This window comes from Perna viridis, chromosome 6, assembly GCF_037379345.1.
Source record: "Perna viridis isolate PV_CMFRI_1.1 ecotype Kerala chromosome 6, ASM3737934v1, whole genome shotgun sequence".
NCBI lineage: Eukaryota > Metazoa > Mollusca > Bivalvia > Mytilida > Mytilidae > Perna > Perna viridis.
This window is the reverse complement of record NC_142450.1, coordinates 27524003-27537234: the sequence shown is the minus strand read 5'-3', so window position 1 is coordinate 27537234 and position 13232 is coordinate 27524003. Positions and strand designations below refer to the sequence as shown.

The 13232-nt window shown below is 32.2% G+C and overlaps 1 protein-coding gene and 1 pseudogene across 2 annotated transcripts; one reads left to right on the top strand and one right to left on the bottom strand.

Annotated features, from left to right (window-relative positions):
• On the top strand, nt 1-5786 carry LOC148614337 (uncharacterized; annotated as a pseudogene). Its single transcript, XR_015923643.1, has 6 exons — nt 1-711; nt 2249-2394; nt 2816-3035; nt 4022-4215; nt 4591-4659; nt 5135-5786. The product of XR_015923643.1 is annotated as an uncharacterized LOC148614337 (transcript).
• On the bottom strand, nt 5648-11808 carry LOC148614336 (uncharacterized). Its single transcript, XM_088590444.1, has 3 exons — nt 11800-11808; nt 10754-11006; nt 5648-8188 (listed from the first exon to the last, which is right to left on the bottom strand). Exons 1-3 carry the CDS (start codon nt 11806-11808, stop codon nt 7017-7019), a joined length of 1434 nt encoding a protein of 477 aa, XP_088446570.1. The 3' UTR covers nt 5648-7016.
• Between the last annotated feature and the right edge of the window lie 1424 nt (nt 11809-13232).

The window sequence follows — 13232 nt, the reverse complement described above, 5'->3', positions numbered from 1 at the left end:
TAACATACTGTTAAAATTTGAATAAAAATATTTTCTACGACTTTATTGACACCTACCGTCGTTTAAATTGTCTTAAATGACTTGCTCATTCGTTTAGCCAAACGGCTTCTCCCTAAACATTGAATCGTTAAATTCCGGTCAGATTTTAATTCTAGGTGGCAATATTTACATTGTAAAAAGTCGGCCATGTTTACAGTGATCGGGTTGCTAGGAGATGTTGTTTACGTTAAAATGGTTTGTCCAAAAACCGAAGAACCCAGAATGCAATTCGGCGTTATTTCGGATATCTCGGATTTATTTTACGCGAACAACGTATAATACCGAGAAGTTGATCAAGCAGACGATTGTCACCGGAGTTCGACGGGAACTTACGCACTTCGTTTGTAAACAAATCGTCCCGTAAAAACCAACATGGCGGATATTAGTATGGGATTTTCCCGTAAGGATTTGTTACGCATGATTTAAGCTAATAAGCGACTTGTTTTTGAGAAGCTGTTTGGCTAAACGAATGAGCAAGTCATTTAAGACAATTTAAACGACGGTTGGTGTCAATAAAGTCGTAGAAAATATTTTTATTCAAATTTTAACAGTATGTTATTTATGTGACGCCGAGTATAGTCGCTACTTGACCTGGACAGTCGACCGTTTGAAAGATGCGTTGTCGGCGAAGGGAGCAATAGTACGGGGGAAGAAGGCAGACTTGATTGAGAGGTAACTTCGAATTTATGTGACATCTAAATATTTTCTCTTTCCAATGGCAAAATTCTTGGTTTTCACAAATGAAAGACACCCCTTTTTTGACCTTCATTTTTCAAGTGCATCACATTGATAATGTTGATAACATCATTCCGGGCAAATAATTTACCAAACAATGACCACTTTGGCGATATAGGCGATAACTTTCTAAACATAAGAAACATATTAATTTATTGGAAATATTATACTTACGAACAACACCTACCTCGTTCATAAATAATCCCCCATCTGTTAAATCTACAGTATTTTGGCCTTCATTTACTTTAAGGTTCCCACACCATTGACGGTTAGGGTTAGGTGTGTAATAGTGATGTCATAGGTTATGGGACCCCTAAAGAAAACTTATAGTATATGTCGTATATTTTTATCATATGAGGGGGCAAGGGTATTAACTGTTTATATTGTATTACTGGGGTAAATATAGCTGTTATTGACCCTGTGTTTAAGCTGTTATTGACTAAACATTTTAAGTGTTATCACTAGTTTTGAATTTTATATCTTATCTGTTATTGGTATTAAAAATGATTTAACTGTTGTGCTGTTAATGGGACATTCCTTGACCCCCTCTTTTATACGACATGTTCCTTTCAATAAAAGAAACTACACATTGATTAGCACAATGGAGTGCTAGGAGTAAGGTCTTGGACCTTATAAGTAATATTTTTTTGTAATAAAATGGAATTCATTTTAAATAAAATAAAGTTTTTTAGACACAATAGAAAAACAAATATGATGCAGTTTCAATTCATTCATTCATTTCAGACTTGAAAGCTATGACAGAAATGAAGACTTCAGAAACCCTCTCTTCAAAATGTACTGACACCACTTTCTGTTGATTGGCCACTTACCGGATACCAACAATTACAGACAAATCACAAAGTTCTTTTGCCAAAGTTAACCTCTGAACAAATCAGACAGTACTTTATTTATAGAATAGCAGGTTAACCTCTCAACAAATCAGAAAGTACTTTATTTATAGAATAGCATGTGTCCATATCAGATTTATATCCACCACTATTTGACGGTGGCTTTATCAACTTATTGTGCATATAAAAAGACATCGGCTCTAGAACTTGCATTGTTGTTTTATTGATGTACTTCAAATGGCTAAAAATCAATCTGTAAAATGCCTTTTGTCCTACATATTTATTTTTAAACTTATTGCATATATCAGCAAATTATAGTGCAACTTTGTGTCAAGAAGATTCTTGATTTTATATTTTCATTCCACTGATCTCAGGCGACATCAAGATGTAGACAGGAATACAAGCCCTGTCACTGATAAAACAGATTTTTCCAAATTTCTTTTGTCACATGTACATCCACTCCATATTCTTTTTCCCCCATTAATATACATGAACATATTTTTAGGGCTGCTTATTGACTCATGATACATGTCTTTATTCCAACAGTTTCTCATTTATTTAAAATTATGTTGATATTTCATGACAAGAAATTGATATCTATGTTGATATTTCATATCTCTTTTTAGGTGATAATCAGTTCAATGGAGATATTAAAGCTTTAGAGAATGGGAAGAGCATGTTTCTTGGAAATCGGGTACAAGCAGCATCCATACTTATGAAAGATGACAATGTTTTTTTTACAGGAATTGTCGGTGCTAGATACAGGAACAAGGTAATCTCTCACTGAAAGATGTGTGAATGTCTACTGATGAGTCCCAGTCACACAACTTCATTCCAAAATTATTATGCATTGATTTTAGAGTAAAAAGTCAATTTAAAAGGGACGAAACTCACAAGGCCTGGCAGATAAAAAAATATCTTATAAATCATGAAATATTCCTTTTTTTATTTTTAGTCTTATTTAAAGTTAATTCACATACTTGTAACTTGTATCAATAAAATCAAACAGTTATCATTATTTTAGTGTACAGGGCCTTGGGAGTCTAGACAAATTCAAATGTCATATACATTTTGTAAAACAGAAACTTGGTATGTGAGTATTGAATATGGGTTTGATAAAAATACAGATGCATGTCTGTAAAGGGGTTAAATTTTACACCTTATGATTTATGGAAGTTTAATGAATGTTTTAGGCTTCATACAACTACAAACTGAAATTAGATAAAAAGACAGATGATCCTATCAACACACATTGTGAGTGTGCTGGAGGGAAAGGACCTCATGGGACCTGCAAGCATCTTGCTGCAGTGCTCATGATGGTGGAGGAGTTTATAGAGACAGGCAATATAAGGATCAGCAAGTCTTGCACCGAGAATCTGCAAACTTTCCACCAGCCTAAATCTATTTATCAAGGTATTTTCATTTCAAAACTAAAAACTAAAATTGTGTCTATGAGACATTAATGGATGGCACACTGGTACATGTATGTGAAGTAAGAGTGCTATAATATGTCTAGAATCCCAGATATGAACCTTAACTGGGAACTTAAAGTCTCTGAATCAGAAAATGTAGGTCAAGGTGCAAGGTGATTCAACTTGTAAAGAAGTGTGCCCTCCTCTTACAAGACCATTCCACCTTTCTAGTATCCCAGATATGGATCTTAACTGAGAATCTTACCAGATAATGATTACCCAATATGTATTGCAGAGATGCAGCTAATCGTCAGACCTGTCAGACAAATGGCAAAATTTCAGCAGGTTCGGCAAGTGAAACTGTTGTACAGGACCTCAGTCTGGCAAAGTTTTAGAAAAGTTAGAATTATACATGTTGAAAGGTCTGGCAAATTTTTTTAGGTCCTGCAAATTTAAGGACCCAATGTCTGACAGAAAACAATAATCTGCATCTCTGGTATTGGCCACATATTTGTGTGGGCAGGTGCACATAAAAAGGAGTTTATTTAAGGAATGTATTTAATATTTGAACAGATTATACCAGTATAACTTGGTTTGGGACAGTTTACACAGAGTAGAACTAGAAGCGGTCTATGTTATGCATAAACTTTCCCTAACCAGGTTATATCTGTATAATCTGTTCAAATTATATACATTCCTTATAATTTAATTTCATTCTTTAAAATTATTTTGTAACATGTTTTGTTAGTGTAAAAATGTGGACTATTTTCTCAGAACAAGATGGAGGGATGAAAGCAATTTACGAGTTACATTAGTTATAAACTGTATAAACTGTGTTTCTTTTCTAGTGATCAGCCAACCAAATCACTTATTTTAAACCAAATTAAATTATTTAAATATAACCATTGACCTTTGAATCAAGATTTTGTCTTACTTTGTCTAATTAAAATCTGTGACCTACATGTCAATATATTTTAAAATATGTAGGAGTTCCTGTAAAGGCTCAAGATATTCCTACGAAAAGAAAAAAGTCAGAAGATTCCTTAGAAGATCCTCGACCAGCAAAGTACAGAAACATGCCAGGATATCCTGACTTTGTTCGGAATCAGATAATCAATTATTGTTCTACAACATCGGAAGATTTGTCATTTCGATATTTGATAGACAAGGCTGATATTCAAGTAAATACTTAAAACATGTTTTTAGTAAATACTGAAATAACTTTGATTTTGATTTTTTTTAGTACAAAAGTAAATCAATTTGGTCAAAATGCAACATTTAAAATGCTTAAAAAGTTTTAATAGAACATTTTCCGATAACTTAAATACTGAATCATCTCTGTAAATTTAATTATTATAAGCTAAATAAAATATCATAATTAGCTGTTTTAGCACAATCTTTAATGTCTAATAATTATAAAAAATATTTGGTTTTTTGGTGTGTCATCTTAATTTTTGCATTGCATATTATGCATTATCTGCTACAAATAAACTCTTACTGACTTTTAACACTTAATATATGCATAAAATACAATGATAATGTTATCACTTATACAGACTGCTGCCATTGATCATGCCTATACAGAGATGCCATTCACAGAGCACTGGATTGATACAGCGAATCAGGTATATTTTCTAAATTTTAATGGGACATTTGAAATTTTGTAATCCTAATCACTGGTTACTACACGTATAATGCATTGTAAACAGCAAAAGTTGTCAAAAATACTTAAAATAGGGTCATAACTTTAACAAAATTCAACAGTTTTTATGAAAATTTGCATCCAGGTTCAATTTATACTTACTAATTATATCTTTTTTTTTCCAGAATAAGGCCGTTGAAACAGCAAATTTGCAAAAAATCGTAATTTAAGGGCAATAACTCTGACATCGGTAGACTGATTTTCTTGAACATTTGCATGCTGGTAGATCTCAACATACTGATCATTTCTTCAAGCAGAAGATTTTCTCTATCGCCAACGGTAAAAAATTCCCAAAGCAAAAATGTAAAAAAATGCTATTATTAACCATACTGTAAATTTAGAGCTGAAAGGGGATAAGATATACTACAGTTATGTTTTAATCATTTTCTACATTTTAGGTTAACGAAGATGACATCAAAATAATTGAAAAGTCAACAAGAACCCAGAGTGCTTCAAAAAGCTGGTATGAACAGAGAGGCCTGGAGGTTAACAGCATCTCGATTTGGGGAGATATGCAAAATAACACCTAGACGAAATATAAATAAACTTTGCAAGAGCCTTCTACAGGGAAAATCAAAGTTATATAATAGTGCTATAGCACATGGCAAAAACTACGAAGGGAAGGCCATCAAGTGTTTTGAAAACAAATTGGATGTTAAAACCAGAAAGTGTGGATTCTTTGTTTGTAAATCTAAGCCTTTTCTTGGTGCTTCACCTGATGCTCTAGTTGGTGAAGACGCATTGGTGGAAATCAAATGCCCGTATTCTGGTCGGGATGGTAATGTACAGCCTGGGAAGAATTTTAACTTTCTTACATATGACAAAAATGGTAACATTGTTCTGAAACCAACCAGCAATTATTACTATCAAATTCAAGGCCAACTATTTATATGTGAAAAGACCTCTTGCTATTTTGTTGTCTACACATTCAAAGACTTATTTGTGCAGAGAATTGATTTAGATGCAGAATATTGCATTGGGTCCCTAATACCAAAACTAGAACTATTTTACACAAAGCACTTCAAACCCTTTGTGGCAAACTCTTTGTAATCATTGCAACACAGATTTAGGTACATGCATACATTGTCAATGAACAATTACAATGATAATCATATAAAAATAAATTTAGATTAACTTTTGTTAGTTTGTCAAAAAATAAAGGACTTAGACATGTACTGAAGTTGAATTAACTGTTAAACCATAGAGCTGTCTCCCCTTGCGGTGTGTGGGACATTGTCAAAGTCAACAAACCTTGACTGAAAGTGCATACAATGAAACAAACCAAAAATAAGAAAGCAATATCATCTTACCATGTACCATTTACCTAGCACAATTACTAGATAGTAAAAAAAATTTAACGTTGAATATCATGAAAAATGTCAACGTCACCAGACAGTGACTGCAAGGGCTTACAATAAAAACGTGGCCAAAAGTAAAGTATTTATATCCTAAGGTATCTTTTTAGCAAATATCATTGACCTAGCACAAGTTCTTGATGATAAACACACAGAAGGAAAAAAACCTTAAAGGTTGAACATGATGCAAAATCTGAAAGTCAACATACTATGGATGTGAGGGTCTACATTCAAAACGGCCCTAAAATGAAATATATTTATATCCTAATGTATCTACATATCATATATCATTGACCTAATCCAAGTTCTTTATGGTAAACCAACTGGAGAAAAAACTTTAACAATTGTGTACAATGCTACCGGAAACACCATATTATGTCAAGCCTGTTTAAAACATGTTCAAAAATAGAGATCGTTCCTTAGTTAAACAAATAGTTTATGAGTATTCATGTTTACAATAAACAGTGGATAAACTTACTGACAATTGAAAATTCAACTTTAGGCCAGATATAAAAATGTGTGTTTCTGGTTACGTGGTTTGTAAAAATAGGATAGGTAGATAGATTATTATTTTTTTCTTTACCTGAATTTCAAGGTGTAAAAATAGATTATACATGTAGTATGGTGAATGATGGGCGGGTTGGGAAAAAAAATTCAACAGATTTCTCAGAAACTACTGATCATAGGCTTCTGAAATTTTGCATGCAGCCTCAGGTGGGTATCCCTTATGGTGAGACCCATATTCAGGTCTGTCAGACTTCTACGTCCTGTTTAACAAAATCCAAGTCTTTGTGTCTTTGACAGATTTTTTTACCTTGATTTTAATAGTACATAAGCTAAAACTACAATAAAAAGGCTAGGGTTGGAACAAAAAACTATGGTAGGTAGGGAGACCAGAAACACAAACATTTTTTTTTATATGACCTCATGCATATTTGTCAACAATACTGTTTCTAAAATTACATATAGCAAGGCATACATATACAATTCTAGATCCATATGGTAACTTGCTAATAGGTAGCGTGTTGGTTAGAATCCTATAACCCTTGTTTAGACCAATCACTCTTTCCACATGTATTCTTTTTGAGGCCACTCTCCTATCATGAATAATCTCCTCCTGGTCAAGCTGTGACTTGCCTTTTAACATAGTTGGTGTGTTGACCTGTACATCTTGGGCCGCAAAAAGATCTTGCACCATTATGCCCCTGTCTGCCATGATACTGTCTCCCTTCTTGAACATGCTATTTGTGGGCTTCAGCAATTCAGAATTCTCAATAATCTGTCTATCACTGGCAGAACCTCCATAAGAGTCTGAAATATAACTGACACATCCTCTAGGTGTTATGCCTACCATAGTTTTTAGTGTATTTTTATGTTTATATGAAGACCAAGTAATACTTTGGGCATTTACTTCTGATGGCTTCTGTAATGGCACTTCAGTTGCATCTAATATAACTCTAGTGTTGGGAAACTTTTTTGAAAAATCTAAAGGCATATATAGATCGACAATTTCTTTAGATGGCCAAATATTTAATTCCTTTAACTGAAAATACATAAAGTTGATCCAAGTTGTGATGGTTCTAGAGACAGTAGATTCTGATACGTCAAAGAACATAGCTAGTTCTATATCCTCTTTAGCACGCCTTAATTTCATAAGTACCATAAATAATTGTTCTTTTGGATCTAACAGGGTACATTGACCATTTAACTCATTCACACTTGGTCCTAGACAATAAAAAAAGAACATAAACTGTGAATAATCCCTAAAACCGGTGTAATAATTAACCATTTTGGGATTATTAACAAAGATTTCAATAGAAAGAATGGCATTCATACTAGTGTCACATTGGGTTCCTTTTGTTGAATATATTGGTTCAGCCAAATATGGTGTACTATATGTATCTGATACTGCACTACTACTAGTGTCTCCCACCGTGACACAGGACTGCACATCAGTGATATCTGGAAAGGTATCATTCTCTTCCCTCAACTCCTTCCTACGCCTAATGCGTTTGCATCTTGGACTTTCTTCTTCCACTTTGGGTTGAAAATTGAAAATAGAAGGAACAGCATCAGGTTTTAACCTTGGACGCTCCCCTGTAAAATATGAAAAATGGCTTATGAGCAAAATACTTTAAATAATTAGTCAAAACTAGAAATTTGGTGTTTGAGAGAAGGGATGTTCCTGATCACTATTCATGTAAATTCAATGCAATGGTTAGTGATGTAACGATTAATCGGAAGATCTAATCGAAATGGGCTGCAGATGTTACTAATCCATTATAAAATCAATAATCGATTAATCAGAAAATAAGCAAATTTAGGGATTTTTAATTTTTTATGCAAAAATTGCTAAAAACTATGTTAATTTTTTAATTAAATTCAATCATTTCCATAAAAAGTACTGTCCAATTTTATAATTGATTAATAATCGATTGTGATCTTCCGAATATTTCCGATGATCGATTATGAAATATTTCCGATTCCCCAACACTAGCAATGGTGTATATATATATATATATATATATGTCTTTGAGCTACACTAACAACAATAACCATGAGTGAAAATAATTTCAACAAAACTTTACTTAATAGCAGATAGAACACACACATGTTCTTACAGTCTACTAAATTGAAAAAGGCGATTTGAGCACACATGGGCCCCTGAATCAATGTCTGAATGTTACAATACTCATATGAATGGCTTCTAACACCTCACAAAGTAGCCATTCTTATATTCAAAAGTCACATAAACACTAGACAGCAATTTCCTCTGACATATGTGTTATACAAATTTCATGAAAGTATATGAAATCAAAATAAAATTTAGAACCACTTAGTCCCTTACATACTTAAAAATTTATACTATAACATTATATATTATTTTTTCTCATATTTAAATAGTTTGATACAAATCCATTTATTTAATCCTCATTCTGTAATTTTCTTCCCTTGCATGTAAGGCTTGTTGTCAAAATAATCGTAGATATCTTACACATTCCTCTTTTTTCGCCATAAAACTGAAAGAAACAACAAGAAACCACAAAGCAAACAAAGTCAAAAATCATGCATTGAAATCATTTGATCAACAAGTGATGCATTTAAAATCTAAAATGTACAAATATTATGCACATAGATTTCAAACATTTTTATATACTTTGTGTTCATATCAAATCTGTTTGTCTTTTTCTGCATCACCTACAAGTTGCATTAATGCACAAGAAAATGTTTACCTTTTATACCAAGTATAAGTGTATTGGGTCATTTTATTTATTCAGTATTATAAATCTATACTTAGTACATAGTGGTCTACATCATGCCCATACATGTACATGTATGAATATGTCATGCATGTGCAATGTAAACAATTACATGTATTTATAACATATACAAATGTTGTACATACAACTAGAACTGTATGTAAACAATGAATAATTTTTGCATCACTTTTTGATAAACCATACAAAATGGGTTGACCATTTAACATGAGGAGGGCTTTTTTTCTTTTTACTTACAGAATTAGGGCGAGATTTTTTAGCTTTGAGATTTACTGCAACAAAACATCATTCTTTTTAAGTATACATAACATTTTTTTCAAGTCATGTAACATGTAGTAATCCTACAAGTATGAGAGAAAGTCTCTTCCATTTTGTTTTTATCCAAAAATAAAGTAGAAATATTTTTAAACGTTTAAGATACAAAAATTTGTCTAAAATACAAGAACCAGTCCAATTAGTTAAATGGTCATTCCCTAAATAACATTTGAAGAAAACATTTAAAATCAGAACAAACATAATATACATGTCATCATGTACGTGTATATTAATTAAATGGTAGTTTTAACAGTAAATATTGTTTGGATCATTAGAAAAGAAGGGATGTGAAGTCATTGCACTATATATTTTTGTTCATGTTGGTCAAACTTGATATATATATTTATGTATTGTGAAATATTGTTCCTTTTATTGCAATGTCTGGTTATGTATAATGCCCCCCCCCCCCACCCCACCGTGTGCCCATTTCTATGGACAATAAAGAATCTCTATGAAATTTAATAAACCAAATAAAATTAGAAGGTACAGGGCTTTAGGTGTAAGAAAACTAATTATTGCACAATCCCAGTCCCATACCTAAAAAATGTCCTATTTGAACAAAATAGTACCATATAAAAATACATATTTAAAAAATTAATGAAGTCAAGACACTGAACTGGATATCAATTTAGGTAAATATATATGGAACATTTTAAGGCCTAATATTTCTCATGACATTGGGATCACTGCCTCTCCTTCCCGCACCCATGTGCACTTTAAAAGGCTTATAGTAGTGAGTACATGTGTGTGTAGTATATTTGGCACTCATGACTCTACCCATTCTTTAAATAATTTAGCAATCCCTATGCAAGGATTCACACTACATTTTGTATACTACAAGGAGTTGAGATAATAAAACACTGTGATATTTATGGAATTTGTTCACATTACCAAAATATTTCAACTTCCTGGTACACAATGTTCATGACTTCATAACCCCTCTATTATCTAATGTTGTTTTTCCCCAAGTTTGATAACCATACGGACAGTTCAGATAACATGTTTCTCAAGAAAATACCTTCAATATACAGTTTCAAATACAAACTAGTGTATCGGTAACATATCTAACCTAATAACGAAGGTAAGTAATCCGACGAGTCGAAATGTTGTTTACAAACAACGTCAAACTGAGACGGGTTCCAAAGGCCCTTTGTCTTGGGATCTGTCCGTTTAATTGCTATCCTCCACTTCAAAACTATGTCAGGTCGTTTAAAGGGGAATCTGTGGCCACCAGAATTAGTGCAGGCGGGCACACAGCAATACTGGGGAATTTTATTCACTGGAATAATTGTGTTCACCGCATCTCCACTGGCCACAGCTTTCTAAAGAGTACCGAGGCGTTCCGAAGCAAATAACTGAAAGTACCGAAGCGCCACCTACCGAGGTAAAAATACATGGGCGAAATCCATTTAATGGTTACGGAAATTCGTTACCACAGTGTTTATGGTTTTAAAGTAAAGAACATCATTCTGCCTAATAACTCAGTATATATATTTGTAACGGTAAACTGATTTTGCTAGTGAAAGACAATGGTATAAATGCACTGTGAACGGAACACAGCCTATTGTATATTGTATACAAGACATATGAATTGGGATCGACACCTGATTCAGAAAGTGTTTTGCAAAAGTTTATAGTATGCCAATTAAAGTCATCAATTAAACATTTGCTGACAATAAAAAAAAAACCAAACAAACTACTTATACCAGTTAGCTGAATATATAAGATGATAATCAACCTTTCTTAATAATCTGTTTAAACTCTAACAGCACAAGTTAGGGTAACAGATAGTAAGCTTAAGACAATCAATTGCATTGCGCATTTAGTTAAGTTGTGAGAATATAAAAGCTCGAAATGTCTTGTGTTAATCAAATAATCAAAATTAAATAGTTCAATTTGAATGGTACAACTGTACATTTAAGTGTACACTGTTCAAAATATTCACGTTAACCGGTTAGCGTTCGAGAAAAGAATAATATTTTAAATGTGTTTCTTTTTTTTCCGGTTTGTTTTCTTAACTTAAGTTTTTTTTCTTGTTTAGTCTCGTTTTGCTTTTTGTTTTGTGTTTTGTTTTGTTTGATTTTGTTTTGTTTTGTTCTATTTTGGTATTCGAACTTTTTTCATCTCGAATTATTATTTACTTCGACAAAAAATTACTATGACATCAAGGAATTGATTCATAAAAATATGAATATCTGAAAATAATTTGCCAAGTTCAATGAAAATTTTCTAAAGCAAAACAACAATAATGAAATCTCAGTTGATCTGTACGTCAGTCGTTGATCTGTACGTCAGTCGTTGTTTGTTTCTTTTTGTCTCTGACCCAAACAACAGGTTGTGGGTGTTTTCATATTTATATGTGTTTAGCTTACATATAAAATCACTCAAATAAATAAGCTTTGCGTGTACTTGTTCAGATTTTTTTGTTCTTTTGTTTTGATTGATACATGGAAACATTAAAGCAGTTTCATTTTAATATGGCTAAATTTTTGTGGTCTGTGTATTTTCATCTATAAGAACAATACTTATTCCATTGACAATATCACTTTTCTTAATGATAATAATGCTTCCAAGAATAATGCAATACTGTGCTCGTTTTGTAATTACTCACCAATATCCTTATCTTTTTATTTATTTATTTATTTTTTTTTTTTGCAGTATCGGTTTTTTGCAAATTTGTTGATTTATAATACCACACATTATATTTGTTTCTTTTTTTTAAACCAATTTTTTATACGAGTGTGTTTTGCTCAAGTTTAGTTATACATATAAGTTATTTGTAGAATACTTAATCAACAAAAATATGTATTAACACATGATAAGTTATATATTATTATGTTATTCCTTAAGAACGTTGTTATTTCCTCAATATATTATGTTGTTCTTTTAAAGATACTTAGTCATTACATCAATGTATTGTGTTGTTCACTCAAGACATTATGTTATTCCCTCAAAATTCTATGTCATTCCATCAATATATTATGTCGTTTCCACAAAATAGGTATACAGTTGCGTACAACCTTGAGTGAATAAGATGTATTTCTTGTGGGAATGAAAAAACAATTTGTTGACACCACATAATATCTCGAGGGAAGGACATTTTATATTGAGAGAACGACATATTATCTTGAGGGAACAACATTTTATTGAGAGAAAGAGATAAGTATCTTGTGGGAACGAATTATTACGACATATCATATATTATATATATTTGTAAGCTCTGGTTTATATCATATCGGTTACTGTGTAGGATATTGTTTTATATTTTTTTATTTTGCGAAATAAAATAAAATTAAATTAAATTCACTTTAGTTCCTTAATTTTAGTCAACAATACATAATGTAAATTAACAGAATTTATTACATTACTTTTCCCGTATTGTAAATGTATTTTGTACATCCTATAAAGGGTGGTACAACTTCATATTTTGTGCTAAAGCAGCCATGGAAAACGAACACGACAAAGAACATAAAGTAACTAAAATAGTACATGCAAAGTAACAAAAGCAAATGAGCAACTCGGACTCCACTAAAAACTGGGAGCATGGA